This window comes from Haemorhous mexicanus, chromosome 7 (assembly GCF_027477595.1).
Source record: "Haemorhous mexicanus isolate bHaeMex1 chromosome 7, bHaeMex1.pri, whole genome shotgun sequence".
NCBI classification, from domain to species: domain Eukaryota; kingdom Metazoa; phylum Chordata; class Aves; order Passeriformes; family Fringillidae; genus Haemorhous; species Haemorhous mexicanus.
This window is the reverse complement of record NC_082347.1, coordinates 41,488,908-41,513,907: the sequence shown is the minus strand read 5'-3', so window position 1 is coordinate 41,513,907 and position 25,000 is coordinate 41,488,908. Positions and strand designations below refer to the sequence as shown.

At 44.3% G+C, this 25,000-nt stretch overlaps 1 protein-coding gene across 1 annotated transcript in view; it reads right to left on the bottom strand.

Moving 5' to 3' along the window:
* Positions 1–25,000, bottom strand: part of MGMT (O-6-methylguanine-DNA methyltransferase) — a 143,351-nt gene that overhangs the window by 19,928 nt on the left and 98,423 nt on the right. Inside the window, exon 4 of the mRNA XM_059852232.1 lies at positions 14,222–14,379. Coding sequence (XP_059708215.1) covers positions 14,222–14,379 — 158 coding nt within the window. The remainder of the gene's footprint in view (positions 1–14,221; positions 14,380–25,000) is intronic.

Genomic DNA, 25,000 nt, shown 5'->3' with positions numbered 1-25,000 from the left:
TCAACTCATAAGGACCTTGGGTTTGAGGTTTTGGTCAGGATCATCAACCACACCTGGGAGTGCAGAACTGGGCAGCAAAATTGAGCACAAATCGGGCAAATTTGGAGAAATAAAGTGACAAACCTTAACAAGAATCTCAAATCCTGCCTCAGGACACAAGATCCAGAAACACCATGAAGGAAGTGTGAGACATGAGCTCTAAAATGCATAGATAGGTCATACAAGATTATTGGTCATCGTTGCAGGGCTCCAGCACATTCCCAGGAGAAAAAAAAGGAAAAAGGAAAAAAAGACAAAAGGAAAAAGGAAAAAAAATGAAAAAGGAAAAAGGAAAAGAGGCTGGAGAGGGACTTTGGACAAGGGGGGAAGTGCCAGGACACAGGGAATGGCTCCCAGTGCCAGAGGGCAGGGATGGATGGGATCTTGGGAATGAGGAATTGTTCCCTGGCAGGGTGGGCAGGCCCTGGCACAGGGTGCCCAGAGCAGCTGGGGCTGCCCCTGGATCCCTGGCAGTGCCCAAGGCCAGGCTGGACACTGGGGCTGGGAGCACCTGGGGCAGGGGAAGGTGTCCCTGCCATGGCTGGGGTGGCACTGGGGGGGATTTGGGGTCCCTTCCCACCCAAACCATTCTGGGATTCTATGAAAGGGGAATAAATCCACGAATTTTGACATCAGCTTGTGTAAAACTGATGTTGCAAACTGGAATTTGTTTTATTATCTTACAAGAACAGTGATATTTCTTCTCCCACACTGCAATTACATGTGCTACATATTTGGAATGTTACACAGACTTGGAACTGGAGGATCTTTAAATTCTCTTCCAATCCAAGACATTCATCCAGAAGGAATCCCTTGCATCCCCCAAGTACCTCCACAAAACTATTTTATATCCACTCAGGGAACAGGGCAACACCAAGCCAGGTTATTTGGGAGAAAGGAAATGTTAATTCTCTGCAAACCTTTGCCCACACTGGGTCACCACTGGGTTACTCAGCACAGGTATCCTGATGTTCTCCTCCAGCAAGGCAGAGGAGGCTGGGAGGCCCCAGCATCTCTCCTCTATTTTCCTTGCTTCCCAAAGAATTGCTCTTTCTCTATAATTCCACTTAGAGTTACACTGATGAGGTTTTTTTACCGTTTCATTTTTCGTCAAGGCCCCAAATATCCCCTCCCAAAGGACTCTGGATCAAGAAATCTGCACCCTCAGTTGCTTTGTGAAGATCCTGTTGCCAAAGATAACCTGGCCTAGAAAATTAATGTATGAAACATGCAATGCAAATGTGCTGCACTACGTGAACAAAGTGTAAGATCCTCGCTGGGCTAAAAAAGGAACAGCAAATTCTTCAGCTTTCTGTAAGTTCCTTTGAAAATGTGCACGTTAAAAATAATACTCATTAAAGTGCTTAAATGCAATAAAATGGAACTATTTCCTCACTGCATACAAATGAAGTCAGTATTAAAGTACTGATTTTTTTTTATTTGTATTAATTTATTATTGAGTTACAAATATCTAATGGATGGAGCTAAGATGAACACAGCACTTTCCAAACACTAATTCACAACGTCCTTCCAAGAATGCTGCAGCAGCAGCAAATAATTCCCAGAATCTTTTGGCTTCAGTCTCAAAGTTAAGGTGTGTTTTTGCTTTTTCTTTTTTTCTTTTAAGGAGTATGTATTCAAGCAGGCAACAGAACAACTGGGAAGAGGTGAAGTGTGATCCCATGAAGTCACTCAGCCTCAGACTGATCCCAGTGCCATCACACAGCGCTGCTTAAATGAACTGCAACTGGAATTCCCGAGATCCAAATTATTTAAACAGACATCCTGGAAGCAAACACAGGAGCAGTCCTGCCAGTGACCCCTGATGGGATCTCACAGATTCGAGGCTGCTCAATTAACAGGCAGGCCGAAAAGCAGTGCCTTGCTTGGAGGAAGTTCTCCCAGGTAACCTGCCAGGAGAGGAGGAGTCTGTGAAGGCACAGGCAGAAATTTGGGTTATTTGGGAGTAAGGAGCAGGTGGGGTGGGGGAAACACCCCGGCCCTGCATCTCTTAAAGAATTATTTGATTTTCCAAAGCATCTAAAGAATATTTCAGGGATTTCCTTCAGTTGGTTGGGTTCATAATCACACATTTGCCTGATGTAACAGCCCCGCTGTTTTACATGAACCTGCAGCATCAGGAAAATCCTCCTCATGCTTCACAAGCCGCCACAAAAAAGAGGCTGCTCTTCATCCCGTGCTCTCCTGCCAAACCCAATGAAGTCAGCACAGGCACAACATGTTTATACAACATTAAGGGTTCACGTTAAGCTGAAAGCAAGGAGGAAATTTGACTTTCAGATTGACAAATGAAGAGTGCTGGTGTATTCTGGAGCCTGCAACAAAGGAGCCGGTTGTGTTCTCGCCCACTGCGGATCCCTAACAAACCCTCCTCCTGGAAGGATGGTCAGAGCTAAGGTCACAGCACCCTCCATCTGCATTTCAGATCTCGACTTTTGTTGGCTTTACTACTTCTTTTGGCATTAAATATGAATGATGTTCCCCGAAACATTTGGAACATTAATTATGGGGAAACGAACGCAGGGAAACGCAGGGCGCCGGTCATTGTTCACCCACGGAACGACAAGCAGGAGCTTCCAGCAAAGTGCTAAAATATAAAAGGGTGATGTTCATTCATGTATTGGTCCAAGCTGCAGCACTATAAAGTACATCAAAAGGTGTTAATGGTTTCAATATTTATCTGCTGCAGGGAAGCACTCTAAAAAGAAGACAGAAAAAAATTTCTGCTAATGGCTGTGTCTCTCCATTAAAATGAAAAGCTTAATGCATCTTATAATCAGAGGACAATTTGCAAATCATTAAGAGAAATGTAAAATTCCATTAAAATACAAATCAAGAGTCCCTCACTGGACTAATAATCTTTTTGATATTATTTTGCATTTCACTATTTCTGTTCCCAATATCCAGGCACCACAAATGATCAGTTCTTGAACATGCTATTTACCACAGCCTACTTCTTTAACGAGAGACTGAGAGAAGTATAATCTGCTATTCAGAGCAGGTACTAATGAAGAATTCCATATATTCTGAAATTTAATTAAAACCCCAAAGATTTCAAATTAGATGCAATTTGAAATGCCTGGGGCAGAAATACATGCACTTGCGTGGCAAGGGTATCACGCTGAAAGTTGATACCGTAATTGGTCTTGATGTATTTTTGTGTTGCCAGGCTGAAGCACAGAACTCATAACCATATAAAAATTCTCTGTAGATTACCTGCTCATTGAAAATGCCATCACTCAGGTAGTTCTCTACTAAATTACCATGCTACTAAAATGCACAAAGTGATTCGAAGAGAAGAGTGGCACAGCTGGTCGACGCTGCCAATGAGTTATGCATGCGTCGACGCTGCCTTTTTTCTTAGTAAAATATGCTCAGTTGAATATTAAAATATAATTGGCATTCAACCTAAGTAGCTTAAACCATTTTGTTATCTTCTTTTAAACCGATTTGGCTCCTCCACAGTTATTTTCGAGGATGCGATTCACAAACTAATGACACCATCACATTCAGCTAGATTTGTACTGTTTTACATTTGTCATAAATAGGGACAATTTCTACAGCCTTCTAGGGATGTCCTTTAATACTTGCTCCTCTTGAACATCAAAGGCCCAATTCATGGGGAAAAAGAAAGAAAGGGAAAAAAGGAGTGTGCCATTTATGTTGTTCTTGCATATTTTATTCTGAGAGGAGCGCGGGATGCAAATTTCTAGTGAGAAGTGTGTTTTTCCAGTGAAGTGAGACCTTGCTTCCCCCAGAATGAAATGGTCAGCAAATAAACTGGTCAGGAGATGTGGCAAAACATCTTGCAAACGGGTCAGAAAAGGGCATCCTTAGGTCAAGAAGCAGAAAAATACCTTTATGAAGAAATTTTTTTCCTCAGACGAATTTATTTGTCTGCCCCTAATAAAAAGGCTGTCAGAAATGTCACTATATTGTCATTTCCTGAAAAAAAATTAACAATATTACTTAGAAACAAGGTGCTCACCATAGTAACAGTCCCATTAAGCACATTACCTCTGAAATACCAAACAGGTTAAATGCATATGAGTATTGATGGCATTTCCTATCGATAAGGGGTTTTAAGTAAACTTGCCTGAAAGTTCATTAATAAAACGGGTGTGGGAGGCTGTATTTATAAAATCCTTTCCTTTTATCTTGATTGCATGGGTTTTTATTAAGGAGGGGTGCAAAGGTTACGTGGGGCTGCATGTGTGGCAAGCCAGCCAACAAATCAAAGGAAAAATGAATTAAATTAAACTTATTCCTCACAGGTCTGCAATGAGAGCAGGTGCTGAGGTCTGGGGCTCTGGGTGAAGATGAACACACGACTCTGGATAAAAAAAGTCAGTTTCCTACACTGGTGGGGTTTTTCCACCTTCAATTCTTACCTTTTTATCTAAATCTCATCTACAAGCAGCAATGTCAAAAGTTACCGGGTTGGTCAAAATGTTTCTAAGATCAGGGTCAACTGATTCCTTTTCTTTCATGGGGAGAAAAGGGATGTGATTTTGAGCAAATTCACTTTATAAAGAAGCCTCACACACAGGTGGCTTCTAGAGCTCCTGATTTTAGAGGGAAGCTGCCCTGATTTTGGTCCAGCTGCAGTTCTGTGGAAATATTTATCACAGAATCCTGGAATGGTTTGGGCTGGAAGGGACCTCAAAGCCCATCCAGTGCCACCTTCCATGTCCCAGGGTGCTCCAACTGGGAATTCCATCCCAGCCCCTCCCCACCCTCACAGCCAGGAATTCCTTCCCAGTGCCCCATCCCCAAAACACAAACCCTTTCTTTCTAAACAGAATGGAATCATTTGGAATAATTCTATAATATTTGATAATATTCCAAATCTTTGGAATAACAAGATGCACACATCTCTGCAGCTGTTTCAGAGTCCTGAATGTTGAATATCCTCAAATTCTCTGAGAACAAGTGAAAATATTGCCATTGCCTGGGTGAGCACTGGCTGTGGACCTTCAACCACTTCTACCTAAAAAACCCTTATTTATAAAATGCTCCTTCATTCTAGTTCTGGCCTACCTGTAATAATGTTAAGAATACTGGCAAGAAAGGACTGTCCTACTGGAAATACAATTGATTTTTTAAAAATTCATTTTTAAAATAAATAAATTAAAATTTATTTTTTAAAATAAATGGCCCTTTCCCTGCTTTCCCCATGACAGGACAGACACACAGCTCTCTCCATCCTTAGACTCTCCCAAGGTCACACCAGTGACCCTGAAAGGCTCCACCACCAAAACCCCATCAACATCTGCAATCAGTGCTGCCAAAAAGGAAATTTGCACCTAAGGGGCCTGAACTGCCCCAAATGGGCCACATCTGGCAGACAATTTACCCTATGAACCTCAATAAAAGTATTTAAGGTACACTTAAAACCACATGGGCTGCCACTGGAAATTATGGGAATTCTGGTCTGAATTCAACAGGAATTGGGTCAGGAATTTTGCAGATATTTCCATCCAGAATGCATTTGTATTGATTTTTTTGGGGTTTAGTTTTGTTTTTAAATACACATAGTTGATAGAAAGCAACGGGCCAACTGGGCTGGAAAAAGAATCAGAGATATAAAAGTAACTGGGCTATTTTGGGGTTTTGCTGTTTCCATTTTTGAAGGTTGGAGAGGATTGATTTCTGTTTGCAGAAAATTGTAGGAAAGTATTGGATTGTAAAAATCCATTAAATGTCTTACAAAACAGTGACTTTCTGCTTATCAAAACTCCTCTCACATGAAATGGTAATAAAAGAAGATGCCAGTCTCTGGAATTTGAATTTTGAGTTGGCAGACAGAAATAGGAAAGCTTGTCAGCTCTCTGCACTTGAATCTGCCATGTCCAGATATGTGAAGTATGAACGTTTCCGAGCAGATTATTTCATATTTAACACTTTCTAAAAGCCTAAATAGAAATGTATTTGCATGTCTGATGAAGCTGCAGGGTTGAGAAAGGGAAAATCAGAAACATTTATCAACCTTTTTTTGCCTTAATGAATTGAACCTCTAGTACCAAAGTTAGAGAATTGCACAAACTGCTGCAAAAATCAGTGGTTAAAATGACAATTTGTATTTGCCTAGGAGAGGACAAGTCCTGCCTCCTCAGCAAGTGAACAGAGCAGCTCAAGACTGCAAAATATAAATACAGAATCCCATGAGTTGGGTTGGAAGGGACCTCAAAGCTCATCCAGTCCCACACAGGGACACCTTCCCCTGTCCCAGGCTGCTCCAGCCCCAGTGTCCAACCTAGCCTTGGGCACTGCCAGGGATCCAGGGCAGCCCCAGCTGCTCTGGGAATTCCATCCCAGCCCCTCCCCACCCTCCCAGGGAACAATTCCTGCCCAACCTCCCACCTATCCATGTCTACACTTGATATAACCTGGTGGGTTCCCACTTTGCTAGAGAAATTAATTGAATTTTCCATTTTTTACTGGAAATAAGGGAACCATGGAACTCCTGGTTTCCCTGTTGGCTGCATTTGCTGCTTTTCCTATCAAGAATGGTTATGCTTTAACCATAAATATATATCTGCATCTTATATATCTGTATCATCTATATCTATATCTATATCTATATCTAATTTATATCTATCTATATCTATATCTAAATCTAATTTATATCTATCTATATCTATATCTAAATCTATCTGTATATCTATATCTATATCTATCTATATCTAATTTAGATCTATCTATATCTATATCTAATATATCTGTATCTGTATCTATATCTGTATCTATATCTGTATCTATATCTATATCTATATCTATATCTATATCTATATCTATATCTATATCTATCTATATCTGTATCTATATCTAATTTATCTATCTATATCTACATCTATATTTATATCTATAATCTATATCTAATTTATATATTTATATCTATATCCATATCTATATCTGTATCTATATCTAATATATCTATTAGATATATTAGATATAGATACAGATATAAATATAACCATAAATATATATCTATATCTTATATATCTGTATCATCTATATCTATATCTATATCTATATCTATATCTATATCTATATCTATAGATATCTATATAGGTATCTATATCTATAGCTATATCTACATCTATATCTATCTATATCTAATCTATCTATATCTATATCTATATCTAATTTATATCATCTATATCTATATCTAAATCTAATTTATATCTATCTATATCTATATCTAATATATCTATATCTGTATCTATATCTATCTATCTGTACATCTACATCTATATCTATCTATATCTAATATATATCTATCTATATCTATATGCATCTGTATCTGTATCTATATCTATATCTAATCTATCTATATATGTATCTATATCTAATTTATCTGTCTATATCTACATCTATATTTATATCTATAACCTATATCTAATTTATATATTTATATCTATATCCATATCTATATCTGTATCTATATCTAATATATCTATTAGATATATTAGATATAGATACAGATATAAATATAACCATAAATATATATCTATATCTTATATATCTGTATCATCTATATCTATATCTATATCTATAGCTATATCCACATCTATATCTATCTATATCTATCTATATCTAATATATCTATATCTATATCTAATTTATATCTATCTATATCTATATCTGTATCTATATCTAATATATCTATCTGTACATCTATATCTATATCTATATCTAATTTATATCTATCTATATCTATATCTAATAGATCTGTATCTGTATCTATATCTATATCTATATCTAATCTATCTATATATGTATCTATATCTAATTTATCTATCTATATCTACATCTATATTTATATCTATAATCTATATCTAATTTATATATTTATATCTATATCCATATCTATATCTGTATCTATATCTAATATATCTATTAGATATATTAGATATAGATACAGATATAAATATAACCATAAATATATATCTATATCTTATATATCTGTATCATCTATATCTATATCTATATATCTATATCTATAGATATCTATATAGGTATCTATATCTATAGCTATATCTACATCTATATCTATCTATATCTAATTTATATCTATATCTATATCTAATTTATATCATCTATATCTATATCTAAATCTAATTTATATCTATCTACATCTATATCTAATATATCTATATCTGTATCTTTATCTAATATATCTATCTGTACATCTATATCTATATCTATCTATATCTAATTTATATCTATCTATATCTATATCTAATATATCTGTATCTGTATCTATATCTATATCTATATCTAATCTATCTATATATGTATCTATATCTAATTTATCTATCTATATCTACATCTATATTTATATCTATAATCTATATCTAATTTATATATCTATATCTATATCTTTATCTGTATCTGTATCTAATATATCTATATCTATGTCTATATATCTATATCTAATCTATATCTATCTATATCATCTATATCTATATCTAATTTATACCTATCTATATCTATATATCATCTATATCTATATCTATCTATATAATCTATAAAATCTATATAATCTATATAATCTGTATATCTATATCTAATCTATATCTATCTATATCATCTATATCTATATCAATATCTCTAAGACAAAGGAAGGAAGTCCCAGGGACTGCTCCTTGAAGCCAAATCTGATCATAAATCTCAACTGAATGACACCTGATCACAGAGGTCACCACAGGACTGACTAAATACACTGAACCTGAACTTGTGCATGCCTGAAACATGGAAATATCTATGAAAAAAAGTTGCAGACAGTTTATCCACAAACTGGCACCAGAAGATTCAAACCTTCCAGCTTTACTTGACAATATCTCAACCAAGTCAATGATTCTTGCAATATTTTTATTGTAATTCAAAGGAAAGGAAAAGAGATCTGTAATTCATTTTAATAATGTAAATGCTTTACTTATTGAAATAATTTTTATATAGTGAAAAAGTCTATGGATAAATTGTATGTGGGAAAAATTTACTCTCAGGATACCATGATTTGGGTGAGCAGCACAGCCCCTGAAATCCCTTTAAAATATAAGCATAACGTTGAATTTGTCATCTCAGAAGCAGACAAACTAACAGCCCCACAATCTTGTGACTTAAATATTCTGTCCACTACAAGAATAAAAAAATACTCTGGCCTTTGCTGAGACACAGTCAGAAAATACAGAAAAAAATTCTTTCTTAATTTGCTGCAAGCTGGGAGTTTTTTATAGTTCAGAAAGTGCAAAATGAGTAAAAGAGAAGTGCTAGTGCAGCTCCTGGAAGGGTGCAGAGTACTCAGGATGTGTTATGGAAGGGTTTTCTCCATGAGAGCTTCCCAGGGGAGATCCCCCAGCCCCCCAGCCCCAGGGAGGAGGGCGAGCCCAGGGTGACTCCAGCTCCACGGGGGTGACACAAAGTGAGGGGGTTCCTCATCCCAGAGCTGGCATTTCCCCGTGCTCCCAGCAGCCCTGGGCAGTGCCAGTGTCTGGAGGAGCAGGAAATCACAGGGTAATTATTGATTACAGGCCTGCCCACGTCAGCTGGGCGGGAGAATGGAGCTGCTCCCAGCTCCTTTGAAGGCTCCCATTATGCATGAGGTGGCTCATCAATATCCCCTCTTGGATGAATAACCCACAGCAGGCACTGGGGATTGCAGCTGCACAGCTCTCCTCCCTGCTCTCCATCCTCAGCTGCTCCTCCTGGATCCTTCTGCACAGCTGGGCTCTGCCTTGGGCTGGAATGTGCCAGAATCATGGAATGGTTTGGGCTGGAAGGGACCTTAAAGTCCATCATGTTCCTGATACCTTCCACTGTCCCAGGCTGCTCCAGCCTGGCCTTGGGCACTGCCAGGGATCCAGGGGCAGCCCCAGCTGCTCTGGGCACCCTGTGCCAGGGCCTGCCCACCCTGCCAGGGAACAATTCCTGCCCAAAATCCAACATAAACTGACCTTCCTTCAGTTCAAAACCATCAATGCCCTAATGCCACCTCCAGACCTCTGAGCCTGACACGAATTCACAGCTCAGGCAGGAACAGGAGGACTGAGCTGGACTGAGGGAAGAGCTCAGCTTTGCTCCAGCTCTGCACCCTCAGGACAAGGAGTGGATGGAGCAACTGCACCCTCAGGAATGCAAAGGGCTCATCCAGTGAGGACAGGCAAGGAGCAGAACCCCAGAGCTGCTGCTCGTCACAGCGCGAAGGAAAACTCTGCTGTGTCTCCAATTTCCTCTGTCCTGTGCTCTAATGAGCCATCTGGTCTGCAAACACACAGCACAGCCAGCCCTGTGCCACCCTGTGCCATCCCTGTGCCACCCAGCCACTGCAAACACACAGCACAGCCACCCCTGTGCCACCCCTGTGCCACCCAGCCAGTGCAAACACACAGCACAGCCAGCCCTGTGCCACCCTGTGCCATCCCTGTGCCACCCAGCCACTGCAAACACACAGCACAGCCAGCCCTATGTCACCCTGTGCCACTGCAAACACACAGCACAGCCACCCTGTGCCACCCCTGTGCCATCCCTGTGCCACCCAGCCACTGCAAACACACAGCACAGCCAGCCCTGTGCCACTGCAAACACACAGCACAGCCAGCCCATAGCCAGCCCTGTGCCACTGCAAACACACAGCACAGCCAGCCCTGTGCCACCCTGTGCCATCCCTGTGCCACTCTGCCACTGCAAACACACAGCACAGCCAGCCCTGTGCCACCCCACTGCAAACACACAGCACAGCCACCCCTGTGCCATCCCTGTGCCACCCTGCCACTGCAGCCACCCCCGTGCCACAGCTCCACAAAGGGAGGGCAGGAAATTCAGGAGTGGCCAAGTCAGCCCCACCTTCCCGTGTCCCAGACCCACGAATGAGCCAGCCCAGCCCCAGGCACCACCAGCCCATTGGCTCCTTCCTACAGAAGGGGAGCTAATGGCCAGGCTCCATCAGGAGCAATTAATCACTTCCCATTAGGAATGTGCAGGGGTTTCCCTCTCAGAGGAGTGGGCAAACCTGACTCTGCTCAGAGCAATTCCTCACTGAATGCTGGCCACGGCACAGGGTGTTGACATTATGTTCCACATTTTGAATTGTGCTTGAAAATAAATATATTGGCTGCACATAAGCTGGAGAGCCAGTAAGGGGAGAACTCCTGGAGGTGTTGGGAAACCCAGCTTTTCCCTCTCCACAAATCCTTGCCAGGGAGGCAGGTGGGGGTCAGGCTCTGCTCCCAAGGAATAAGGGACAGGATTTGGGGAAATGGCCTCAAGCTGGACCAGGCAGGTTTAGATTGGAGGTTAGGGAAAATTTCTTCATGGAAAAGCTGTCCAACCTTGGCACAGTCAGTCCAGGGCAGTGGTGGAGTCAGCATCCCTGGAAATACTCAGAAACCAGGTGGATGTGGCACCTGGGGACAAGGATTAGTGCTGAGCATGGTGCTGGTGCTGGAAAGGTTGGGCTGGATGACCTTAAAGGTCTTTTCCAACCCTAATGGTTCTGTGATTCCATGACTCTCCTGCCTGCCTCAAGATTCAGACTCCATCTTTGCCAATGCCAAGGTATGAGAGGAATGCTTGATTTTGTATTTTAAGTGCTTTTAAACACATTTCCCCTGTTTGACAGTCATTTAGAAAATTAAAGGCACTTTAGAAAAATTTAAGATATAGGAGAAGCCACTGAATCAGCAGATACTGAATTTTTATAGAATTTCTTAATGAATATAAAGCAGATCATCTCTACTTTCTGAACCTGCAAATCTCTCTGCCTTTGTTATGACAGAGTTGATTGTCACAATTTTTCTCTCCACAAGGAACCATGTCTTCAAAACTGGCACAAAAGCAGCTGCAGGAAACTGGCCATGAACTGAGAAGTGTTCATCCCAAAAGCACTTTACACTTTTTTTTTTGTTAGATGAGGAATGTTTTTAATGTGTTTTCTTGGCATAACCAAAACCCTTCTGGTCCCCAGATAAAGTTAGTGCAGAAAAATAAAATAAAATTTGATGTAAGCACTGATTAGGAAGGAATTATGCAACAGTCAGTCCTGATTACAAAAGCACTTGAGGATGGAACTCAAATCCTCTCTCAAAGAGCAATACTGCACATGGTCACATTTACAGGGAAAGGGGAAAAGGGCCAAAGGTTTGGTGATCATGGAAACACAAAATTCCAGGCTGGTTTGGGCTGGGGGGGCCTGAAAGCCCATCCAGTTCCAGCCCTGCCATGGGCAGGGACACCTCCCACTGGCCCAGACTGCTCAGGGTCCCCTTGAAAAGCTGCTGTTGAACAGAAATGCAAGAAAATCAGAGTGATGAGAAAAAGCCTTTCTGGCTTTGGATCCTCAGCTCTCACTGATGTTTGTTCTGCGTTTTTAAGTGCCTGGAGAAACGAGCAGGCACTTTCAAATGTAAATGTGTAAAAGCAAATAAATACCAAATCCCTAATTTAGCAAAACTGCAGTTCTGATGTGCAGATAAACTGAAGTGCAATCCATCAGAATTTGATTTTTACATCACCTTTCTCCTAAATAACTTTTAAAAGCAGTTCCTTCCTATTTTTCACATCTATTTCCACATTCCTTCCAATGTAATTGTTTTCAGTTTCATGAATGCATTAGTAGGAGAAAGTGACAGAAGAACAGAAATGCTCTCACACCGTTGTGATTTCAGCCAATTAATTCTTCATTAACGTTTCCATGATGTAGGAGCCTTCCCCCAGTAAAACACACACAGACCTGGGCCAGGCCAGGAGCAAAGGAGGGGGCTCACTTAGAACAAGCTGGCTGTGCAGATGCTGCAACGAGAGCACTGCCCCCAGCCCAGCTGGGCACACCCAGGACAGTGGGCAGTGCCACCCTCCCAAGGCCAGGGAGCTGCAGGGACCCTCAGCTGGTGCCCACAGCCACGTCCCAGCCCTGCACAGCTCCTGGCTGGGTTCTCAGCTTGGATGGCTCTGAAGAACTTTCCTTCCTTTGCTCCAAAATTCAAGGGTGGTGATTGTTTCCCCAAAGAAGCTCCCTGTTAACAAATATCATTAATTTTCCTTTTTTAAAAGTTCTTCTGCGCCTTACAAAACATTAACTTTTACAAACAAAACATTAAAAAATATATAAATAAAACATTAATTTTTTTTTTCTTTTCATTTGTTTTCCTAAATGGGCTCCTGAATTCTTTTTAGCTTTGTGAATGAGGCTCCTTGGTGTGAGCACTGCTGATCTTTAGCTGCTGGCAGCTGAAGCACGTCACTGTAGGGCAAGGAGAAGGAGATGGGGCCCGTGGCCGGTGGCAGAGGGCAGGGAGGGTGGCACTGACCTCTCTGGAGCAGGAGGTAGCCACAGCCCAGGTAGCCACAGCTCAGGGAGCAGCTCCCAGCCCTTCAGGTGTGCTCACATCCCTTCAGGTGTGCTCCCAGCCCTTCAGGTGTGCTCCCAGCCCTTCAGGTGTGCTCCCAGCCCAACCTGGCAGTGTTGGCTGCTGAAGCATGTCACTGTAGGGCAAGGAGAGGGAGATGGGGCCCGTGGCCGGTGGCAGAGGGCAGGGAGGGTGGCACTGACCCCTCTGGAGCAGGAGGTAGCCACAGCTCAGGTAGCCACAGCTCAGGGAGCAGCTCCCAGCCCTTCAGGTGTGCTCCCAGCCCTTCAGGTGTGCTCCCAGCCCCTCCAGGTGTGCTCCCAGCCCTTCAGGTGTGCTCACAGCCCTTCAGGTGTGCTCCCAGCCCTTCAGGTGTGCTCCCAGCCCTTCAGGTGTGCTTGCAGCCCAACCTGTCACTGTTGGCTGCTGAAGCATGTCACTGTAGGGCAAGGAGAGGGAGATGGGGGCCCCTGGCTGGTGGCAGAGGGCAGGAAGGGTGGCACTGACCCCTCTGGAGCAGCGGGTAGCCACAGCTCAGGGAGCCACAGCTCAGGGAGCAGCTCACATCCCTTCAGGTGTGCTCCCAGCCCTTCAGGTGTGCTCCCAGCCCCTCCAGGTGTGCTCCCAGCCCTTCAGGTGTGCTCACATCCCTTCAGGTGTGCTCACATCCCTTCAGGTGTGCTCCCAGCCCTTCAGGTGTGTTCCCAGCCCAACCTGGCAGTGTTGGCAGCTGAAGCATGTCACTTTACAGAGCAAGGAGAGGGAGATGGGGCCCGTGGTCGGTGGCAGAGGGCAGGGAGGGCGGCACTGACCTCTCTGGAGCAGGGGGTGGTGGAAGGCTGGCACGGGCAGGGTCCCTGTGCTGGCTGGCTCCCAGAAGTAGGCTCGGAGCCAGGCCGTGCACTGCCGCAGGGGCTCCGGCAGCTCCTCGGCGCCCTCGCACACCTCGCAGCCCGCCGAGGGCTCCGCCCTGCCGAGACACACAGACAGGCAAGGTTACAGAGGTAAAAATGACAGAAAGGGGCTGGACAGGGCTCTGAACAACCTTGAGTGGAACAAGACGGGCTTGAAGGTCCATCCCAGGCAAAACAAGTCCGTGATGCTGTGATAAAACCGAGTATCCACTCTCTGTATCAGCAAAATAAAAACCTCAAACGTTTACTCTGGAGACAGGCGTTATTTCTTCTCAGAGAAAAGTGAAGGCATTCCTCACAGCAGTGACAAAACCTCACCCTCATCACCCCCACAGAGGCAGAGGTGGCTGTGGACACCTGTAAGGAAGCCCAGGTAGGAGGGAACAGCCATGTGGGCAATGTCAGGCAGCAAGAACACATCCAGAGCACCGTGGGTGACACATCCTTGTGCTTCCAGGAGGGATGGAGGTCAGGCTCCTCCTCCGTGTCCCCTGGGGATGCAGTCCCTTGTCCCCAGGCCAGCCCTGGGGAAGGAGGGAAGGAAGCAGCTCTCCCTTCCTCCAGCACCGTGGCAGGTCTCTGCTTCCCTCCCCTGATTGAATTGGAAGGAAGCAATTGAGAATTCATTTGATTTCCAGTGGCAGCTCGTGCTTGCAGGGGCTGAGGAGCAAAGCGAGCCAACAGAAAGCACCTGTAAATAAAAATGGGCTTCTTCCCCTGCTGCTTATTGTTTCTTTCCCTCTGGAAGAGCAAGGTGGGGATGAGAGCAGTGAAAAAGGGAGCCCTGGGTTTGTATCCAGCTGTGCTCTCCAAGCTGGATGTTCCCAGGGGTGCAGAGCAGTGCTGGGAAGGGGGTGGGGGTGCCCTCCTGGTGCTTCCCAAGGCTGGGGTGTGATGGAGGGGTCTCAGAACTGCAGAGACCTGTGTGAGGACAGCAGCAAACACACAGTGCATCCCTGGGAAATGATGGACACAACACCAGGGTGATGGCCAGAGCAGCAACCCCTGCCAGCAATCCTCTCAATCCAGGACCCTCACCACCCCTGAGGGGCCACATTCTTGCAGCTTTTTCCTCCAGCTGGAAATAAAGCTAGAGCCAGAAGTTCCTCAGTGCTAGACCTCAACAGCAGAGTCTTCTGGTTTTCCCTGCAAGTCCCAAAATTCCTGAAATAAATCCCAAAATAACCCCCAAGATGCCCAAAATAATCCCTGAAATTAGAATAAAAAACAATCCCCCAAATGCCCAAAATAATTCCCAAAATTAAAAAAAAAAAATCCCAGAATTCCCAAAATAATTCCAAAAGAATCCCTGAAATTCCCAAATTTACAAAAAATAATCCTGGAAATTCCCCAAAAAATCCACAAAAATTCCCCAAAACCCCCACAAATTTCCCAAAATAATTCCCGAAATTCCCAAAAACTCCAGTTTGGCAGGAGTTAAGTGCATTTTTATTTCCCTTTCCATTTATTTATCAAATTGATGCTTTTGACTTTCCTTTATGTATGTGAGGTAGGATCAAGTTGCTTTTTAAACCTGGTGTCTACCTTCTGCTGTTTTTCTGATTAATAATATCTTTGCTTAAAGGAAAAGCCTGAGAATCCACGCACAAACTTTTGTGCACAAATCCCCACGGCCTGGACTTCAAACCAAGCTCCCAACCCAGGGATAATCCATTATTTCCACAGGTACAGCACAGCAGAATGTGGCTCTGTTTTACTGTGAGTTGTCAGAGCTACAACAAAATAATAATGAGAGAATATAATAGCAACAACTCCTCTGAAAGCTGGCCCAGAAGTGGGGAGACTTTTCTGCCCCATTTATCCAGAAGAGCACTCAGAGGGCTCAAAGCTCCTTATGTTTTTCACATCATCCTGCTTCCCATTCTTGGGAATCTGGAAATCATTTGGGCCATAATGCCACCAATAAAACAGAAAAACTCCAACTCCTCACTGCTCTGGGAGCAGCAGCTCTGGGGGCTCTGTGTCCAAGGGCACCCAACCAGCATCAGTCACCCCCAAAACAAGTGGGGAGCAGCCAGGGAGACTCTGGGAGCACCTCCCAGGGCCTGAGGGGGCTCCAGGAGAGCTGGGGAGGGACTGGGGACAAGGATGGAGGGACAGGACCCAGGGAATGGCTCCCACTGCCAGAGGGCAGGGATGGATGGGATATTGGGAATTGGGAATTGTTCCCTGGCAGGGTGGGCAGGCCCTGGCCCAGGGTGCCCAGAGCAGCTGGGGCTGCCCCTGGATCCCTGGCAGTGCCCAAGGCCAGGCTGGACACTGGGGCTGGGAGCACCTGGGGCAGGGGAAGGTGTCCCTGCCATGGCTGGGGTGGCACTGGGGGGGATTTGGGGTCCCATTCCAAGCCAAACCATCACACACACATTCCTCACTTCTCCAGGTGCTCCCTGGCAGGAGAGTTTGGAGAGAATTTCTTTTTAATTTTCTTTTTAATTGCTGCTTTCAGTCGCAGTGCACTGCCACTGCTGAACATCTCCAGATGTTTTTGGTGGGGCCATTCTCCCAGCAATTCAACACCAGAGGCTTTCCCAACACCTGCCACCTCCATGGCCACCCCCACCTTGGCCAGGGAAGGGAAGGCTCTGCAAGGCAGGAATGAATTTGCTCTCCAGGAAGGCACTGACTTCTTTTCCTGCAGGACACACACCCCACGTGCCAACACACACAGCCAGAGCTTCAAACTGGCAGGGAGTTGGAAAAAAAAAAGGAAAGCCTTCACATTAATTTTGCTTGGCTAGAGATGGCAACAGCTATTCCTGGGAATTTGACAGCTTTAATAAAGAAAAAGAAGGCACATAACTCATGCATGGGTGTCTTCTGCTGGCCTTCCTCCCCTCCCTGCCCTTCCCTCCTCCTCCTTCCCTTTCCAAACTTGCACAGAACTTCCACAAGCTACCTCAGCATTAAATATCCCCCTGAAAACCCCAGCTGCCTTTTAAAGGATTTTCCCAGGCTTCAAAGCCTTAAGCACCTTTCAAAGAGCAGAGTCCAAGTGGTCTCAAAACATTGGTAAGAAGAGCAGAGGAGTTACATCATGGGAAATTCCCCCCTGGAAGGAAATCCCTCTGCTCAGGGTCGGATTTCTTGGAAGGTTTCTCAACTCCCTACTCCAGGCACGGATCTTTGAGCTCCTCTGAGTCAAGATGGACAGGAACAAGTTGAAATTTAGAGAAAAACACACACCTGAGAGTCATATGAACTACCTGGGCCTGAACTTTGGGAATGAAGAAGAAGAAAGGGCCTTTCGTGATGTCCTGCCCTGGGTGATCCCCAAGGAAAGGGTCACAGAGGCACCAGCAGCACACAGGGGGTGGCCAAAGTGGCCTTCCACTGCTTTGCCTATGGAGAGTTTAAGTCTTAAACTTGTGATCAACAAGATGCAATTTTACTTTTATACAGGAAAATAATGTGTGTTCATTGAAAAATAAAAAAACCCAAACCCCAAACAAAATATGTAAGAATCTGACTGCTTTCACCCTGGAGAATTTTTAAATTTTTCCTTACAAAGTACCAATGCCTTTTTTTTTTTTTTTCAAGTGGGGTGGAATCATGAGAACCATCTTTTTAAACCACATCAATATTGTTTAAATCGCTTCCATTTTCATCAGAGTCTGTCACTGCACTTGTTTTCATTCCTGAATTAAGCTGGGTGCTGCCTGGCATCCCCAAAAATTCAAAGTGGAGAGTTTTGTATTTTTACCTGGTCAACAGCCAATTGTTGCTGTTGGGGTTTAGTGTGCATTTCATATTTTTTTTTTTTTTTAATTTTTTAAAATTTAATTTTATTTTTTGACCCAGAAGTTTTTTGTTTGCAGTAACGTGGTGCCCTCTAATATATCAGCAGTGTCACATGTCTGTCACATGTCTGCCTTAACTTTTTGGGGATATTTGGGGTAAATGGACATCCAGCTCCACATGACCAACATGGCTTTACAGTGAGATGCTTCATGACAACTACAAATTCCCCAATCAGAAATAAATGCTCATTTTAAGCTACTTAAAGACATCTAGAAAGAAATGTGTATTTTTCCCAGTTGGATGTGTCTCACAAAGAGCCATTTTCAGGGCAGGCACCCACTGCTGCTGCTGCACATCTCCAGCCCGTGGTGGTGACGTCCAGGAGAGCCCCAGACCAATCCCAACGTGGGAATCCAGCCCAGGATCAGGGTTTTCTCCCCCCACAGCTGTTGCTCCCCATTCCCCCTGCAATCCTCCCCATTCCTTTCCATTCCAGCCCTTCCCAGAGCCTGCCCAAGCCCGGGAGGCAGCAGGCTGCTGCCTCCACACGCTGAGAGGAGCCTTCCCAATGCTCCATCCCAGCCCTCCCGAGCCTCCTCCCCTTCCATGGCATGGAAGGAAGGAAAAGCTGGTTCCAGCAGAGGGGGAGGAAAGCAGCAGCACCTGTTTGAGTTTAACAGGCTCCTTCCCAAGCCGCTGCCAAGAACTGGAAGTTTCTAAGGCGCTTCCAAAATCAACATGTAAGCAGCGGATTGGCTTTGGGATCATCCCAAATAGCTCAGCCATGATGGAAACCAGAGAAATGCTGGGAGAAGCCATGTCCTGAAGGGGCAGGATGCTCATCAGTTATTCCTGAGCTGCTTTTTGCCTCGCTCCTTCAGAAACTCAAGGGAAACAAGGTGGACCTTGAGCTGTGCTGGAAGGAAGGGGATGTAACATGACTCTGCTGGCACATTCCCTGGGGGAAAGCCAGGAGCTGGCAGCTTCCTTAGCACAAATAAACACCAGGAGAATGTCCTAGCAGCTCCCATAACACATTTATAAAATAGATGTCTATTTGTAAAATATTTGTGTATTTTAAATGCAATTGATTGGTTGAATGTAACACCCAAAAAGCCAATTCCACTGCCTGTAGCCACACACACCTGAGTGTTTTATCCCTGGAAAACCACCTCACCTTCCAGGGGTTTGCTTAAGGAGAGGTTTAGAAACTGAGCCACTGAAGAGACCCCTTTACTTCCATTTTTAAATTTTCAATGTTTTTTTCTTTGTTTAATACAGAAAAAAGCTCCTCAACTGAAAAAAGATTGCAACTTCTCCTAGCCTGGAGTCCACGAAGTGCCATTGATACATGTGGGCATACTCAGATTACATAATAAATTCTAAATTCTTAATTTTTAGGTAATGTTTCATAATTTAAAATTTTGTCCTTTTGCAATTTTACCATTTTTTTTTTAGTGTGGTTTTTTTTGTGATTCTCTTCCCCAAAGGTGTGAAGAGCCTGGTGACTGTTGGTACAGAGCTCCATGAGTGTCATTAGTATAGATAATTCTAAATATTTATATAAGTTTTACATATCTATCTATATAGATATGTACAATAGTAAATAACAGAGCTTCTAAACCAGAGTAAATTTTTACTTTTGCAGGAGAAGTCACTGTTGATCCTCTAGGACCTGAATGGTAACTCTTGCCATGAAATACATATAAGGGGCCAGAATAATTTAAAAATTATTGGTTTTTAAATGCCTTTTTTTTGTTTGATCAGCAAATGACTGAAGACAGGTTGTCACATAACTCTCACACACTTGAATTTATAACAGAAAAAAGTTGCACTATCTGAAAACTGAAGGCTGTCCTTTTCTTACAATTACACAGATCTGTGCTTATCTTACCAAACTAATTTTCTTCTAGAGAAATAGCTGCTGTGTTACCTTTCAAATGGAAGGATCAGTGATGATTAGCACACAAAAATTAACATTAAAATGGGACTTAGTCAGGCAGCATTTTGTGTTCCACAACAACACAGAGTGAGTTGACATTTTTACTGGAGCCTTCATTGTGAAATTAACTAAAAATGTATTTTATCCACACCTAGATGTCATTTAAGCAGCCTTTCTTTGATAGATGAAGGCTAAAGCCACCCCAAAACTGCAGCTGAATTATCTGGTCTCTAATGACTCCAAACCGATTACGGGATGCAGAGCAATCTCGTTAAATTTTATTCCAAAGCTTACTACACTGGTGTTTTCTCTTATTTTTCTATCAATGAAGCCCAGGAGGTTTCAGGACAATTCATTATGTATGAGACCCAACTTACAGTGCTTGACTGTTGATTAATAGCAAAGTTTGCTGGGTGTACATTTGCAGCATTAGATGCATACAATATGCTAACTTATTCTTCCACCCCAGCTAATTATTTACCAAAATGACTACTTGAGACTACAATTTATTAAATGCATGCATCCAGTCTCGATTTGGCCCCAAAAGACAGCCTGGAATGAAGATCTTTTACTTGATGTGACAACTTCTGGAAACAGTGTTATTAATATTGTAAATGTGGCAAATAAAGAGTTCAAATAGCCGGGTGGCTCTGCTGCATTTTCTTCCCCACAACTGAACCAGTGAACAAAGCGCTTTTTTAGGTTTAAAATTCATGGCCAAGCACATCCTGACATAGTTTAATTTAGCTGCTTATAAATGAAGTGGCTCTATGATGGGAGGGAGAGATTAAAAAAGGGATGAGAGCTGCAATAAACAGCAATAACCCCCAAGTCCTGTCGAACAGCCCCGACACTGCTCCTGTTAAGACCTGTTAAGAAAAAATTGATGCATTTAGGGAAGAACACGAGAAATTGGAGCTGAGTCAGACTTCGTCCTTGTCATACAACCTGTGCAATGTTTTTCTTATTTTGTTTTTATCTCTTCTGGAGGATGAGAGTTGTTACAGATCTAACTGGTGAGAAATTCTCCATACCCTCTTTAACCCCAAGAAAGAAGCACCTGCACAGAGAGTATCATATACAGAATATAAATTCCAAATAAATAATATAACAAATAAATCATAATTAATCACATAATAGTGAACAGATTAAATTATTGATATACTCAGTAATAAATAAACACACCTCTTGAGTAAATACAAATATATCCAAATAATGCCACTTTTTCCCCCAAGTTTTGCAATTATTGACATTAAATTTGGGGGGCAAACTGGGCTTGCCCAAGCCCATGATCCCTGCAAAGCTGCTCCCTGCTTATTCCCTGCTCCTGGTGTGCACCAGCAAGCAGTTCAAAGGATGGAGTGAGACTCCTGTCTCCACATGCCAAGATAAGGAAAATCAATGTCAATGCCCAAAAGACTCAAGTGATAGCACTGAAGGTCATTAAATGCTACTCACTGCCCTGGACCATTAAAGTTTTGATTGGAATCCTATACAGGGAGACACAGATTTCAAACAAGATCCTGCCCTGGGATGTGGCACTGCGAGACCACGGCGGTGACTTCCCGAGAACACCTGAAACACATCCAAGGAAAACAATGCTCTGTGTGTGGGCTTGGCTCCCTTTCCCTGAGCATTTCTTGTGTTTTCACAGCAGCCAACCCCATTAGGGACAAAGATCTCTGTTAAAGCAACAGCCAGGTGGAAGGACAACCACCAAGTTCTGGTTCTTCAACCACCTCAATCTCCTCCTGTGCCTCCCAGTGCCCTTTGTTGTCTGCTCCACCCCACCCTCCTTCCCTCAATCCCAGACTGCTTGGGGCTGGAAAGGACATTAAACATAATCTTGTTCCACCCTTGCCATGGGCAGGGACCCCTTCCACTGTGCCAGCCTGCTCCTGGCCCTGTCCAACCTGGCCTTGGACCCTTCCAGAGATCCAGGGGCAGCCACAGCTGCTCTGTGCCATGGCCTCACCAGCCTCACAAGAAGAATTTCTCCCCAGTATTCCATCTTTGGCAGTTTGAAGCCATTCTCCTTTCCCCTCACTCCTGTCCCCAGTCCTCTCCTTAGGCCACCTTCAAAGTTCTGCCCTTTTCCCATGCTGGCCACCACCACCCTGCTGGCCTCTCCTGGTCTGGACCATCTCTGGACTCTCAGTCTGACCTTACTGCTCTGCTGAAGATTTCCTGCCCCACCTCCACACTGGTCACCCATTCCAGTGCTGCTTTCTTCCTGTTTCCCACCCACAGCTTTTCCAGACTAATTCCTGGACTCTCCAGATTTCATCCTGCACGTTTGTAGCCCATCTGTGTTAGCAGGAATCATCCAGGCCAAGACAAGCACAGTCAGCTCTGGAGCTCATCAGCACCGGGAGTTCCGTCAGCTCAGAGACCTTCCCCAGAGAGACCCGCTCCCCTCCATCAATGAAACCCTTCAAACACCAACAGCTGGGCCCTACTGAGAGAGCACAAATCTCCCTAATATCAGAGTGACCTCTTCACAAATATTTCCGTTCCAAACCAGCAGGTTTGGCAGCAGAACGGAGAATTTGCCGAAAAGATAAAAAAAAGCTCATTTTCTGTGCATCTTCTGTGCTGGGAAGGACCACCCTGTTCTAGATTGAGAAGGGGGGAGATCGAGCACACCCTGAACCAGCAACAACCAAGCAGATGCTTCACATTAAATGTTTTGAATCAGGAAGCAGAACTGGAGCCAAGTTCCAAGCACAGCACACTCTGCCCGAGATGTTCGGCAACATTAAGCATAGGTGATATCATCAGCTCCAGCTTTAATTAGGTTAAAAGAAAGTCAGTTAATTTTAGCACTTACAAGAAATTGTTACAAAACATTTTTTCTTATATAAAAGAAGTCTCCCATCAGACCTGGGAGGTCGGTTTTATCACAGGCAATTAACTGTGTTAGGGCTGGCTGCAGGGGACCCTCAAACCGCACACCGCATTCCCTGCGCTGCGCCGCTGTCCCTGCTGATTTTGGGGATTGATCACCACCCCCAGCCCTCTGCAATTCTGGTTTTGGGGATTGATCACCACCCCCAACCCTCTGCAACCCTGGTTTGGGGACTGATCACCACCCCCAGCCTTCTTCAACCCTGTTTTTGGGGATTCACCACCATCCCCAGCCCTCTGCAATGCTGCTTTTGGGGATTCACCACCACCATCCCCAGCCCTCTGCAATGCTGCTTTTGGGGATTGATCACCACTACCAGCCTTCTACTATGCTGCTTTTGGGGATTCACCACCACCCCCAGCCCTCTGCTATGCTGGTTTTGGCATTCACCACCACCATCCCCAGCACTCTGCAATGGCCACAAACCCACCAGCCCTCCTCAGCACTCTGCCTCGCAGTGATAACCCAATTGCTAACTGGTATCTGAAGTCAAATTTACATTTTTTGCTACATATCTCAGATAGATATAATCCAAATTATGCATGGATTTAAAAAAAAAATCCACCAAGCCTAAGGGAGTTAAAATACACATTACAACCCCTACAGTGCAAGACCCAGGTCTCTGATCTGGTGCACGGGGACAATGAAGGACAAAAACCTAAGGCTGAATTATTGGAACTGGGCCCTGACTTTGGATGTCCACCTTGACGTGCGTCAGTGCATGAATTCCAGATGACAGTGAGCACCAAGAATTATAATCAACAGCACCTGCAGATCCTCCAGCCTATTAAAATGAATTAAGATACAGATAAATCAGGAACCTCTTAAGAATTCGACTTGCCAGGACGTTTTTCAAAGCGAGTTCCCAGTGTGGTGTAAAGTCTGTGACCCCTGAGCATCTCCTGCTGAAGTGAGTCCAGAGGCTACAAAGATGCTCCAGGGCTGGAGCCCCTCTGCTCTGGGGCCAGGCTGGGAGAGCTGGGACTGTTCACCTGGAGAACAGAAGACTCTGGGGACACCTTGGAGCACCTCAGAAAAACTAATATATCCCAATTAAAACATCACAGCTAATAGAGACCTCCAAAGCCTTTCTGCAGGGCTTTGAGGTTGCTACCACACACCTCAGCAGGATCTCTCCCAAAATGGCATCATCCAGCCAAGAACTGGCTGTACTCTTACCAATTTGGCCTCAACCACAAAAATACAACAGGGAGGAGAACAAAGAGCATTTTCCTTCATTTGGATCAAACTGATGTGGAGTTTGCTCTTCCCAAGACTCCACAGTGCCTCGGTCACCTCTGGAAGGAGGGGCCCTTCTGCAGGCACCAAGAGAGCTCTCCCCTGCCACAGCCATCCCTGCATCCTCTGCATCCAGGAGGAAAAGCTTTTCTCTCAGGTAACCAAGCAGGACCCAACACTGCATTGGAAAGCCAGCAGGGCACATCAATAAAACCAATAAAAATACTGTTTCAAAAAGTGCTGTTATAATTAACTGAAATAAGAGTCTATAAACTGCCACCTCAGAAGGAGCTTGTTAAAGGCTGAGCATAGGAACTGTAATTTAAACATGCTCTGCCCTTCATGGACCAGCCTGGCCACAGCAGGGCTCTTGCTTCTCCCATCTTCCCACCAATCCCAGGACCCAGGGGGATGCCTCACTGCTGGATGCAGGAGTTTTGGAACTTCCCTGTGCAGAGGTGCTGCCCTGGGGTGCTGAGTTACTGGGACCTTAAAATCACATCTGAACTTCCTTGCACAGGACACAGTGGGATCCAGGGATTTACAGCCCTGGCACTGCCACATCAGAATCCTGGAATGGTTTGGGTAGGAAGGGATGTTAAAGCTCATCTCATCCCACCCCAGCCATGGCAGGGACACCTTCCCCTGTCCCAGGTGCTCCCAGCCCCAGTGTCCAGCCTGGCCTTGGGCACTGCCAGGGATCCAGGGGCAGCCCCAGCTGCTCTGGGCACCCTGTGCCAGGGCCTGCCCACCCTCCCAGCCAGGAATTTCTTCCTCACATCTCATCAAAACCCCTCCTTCAGCTCAAAGCCTTTCCCATTCATCCCAC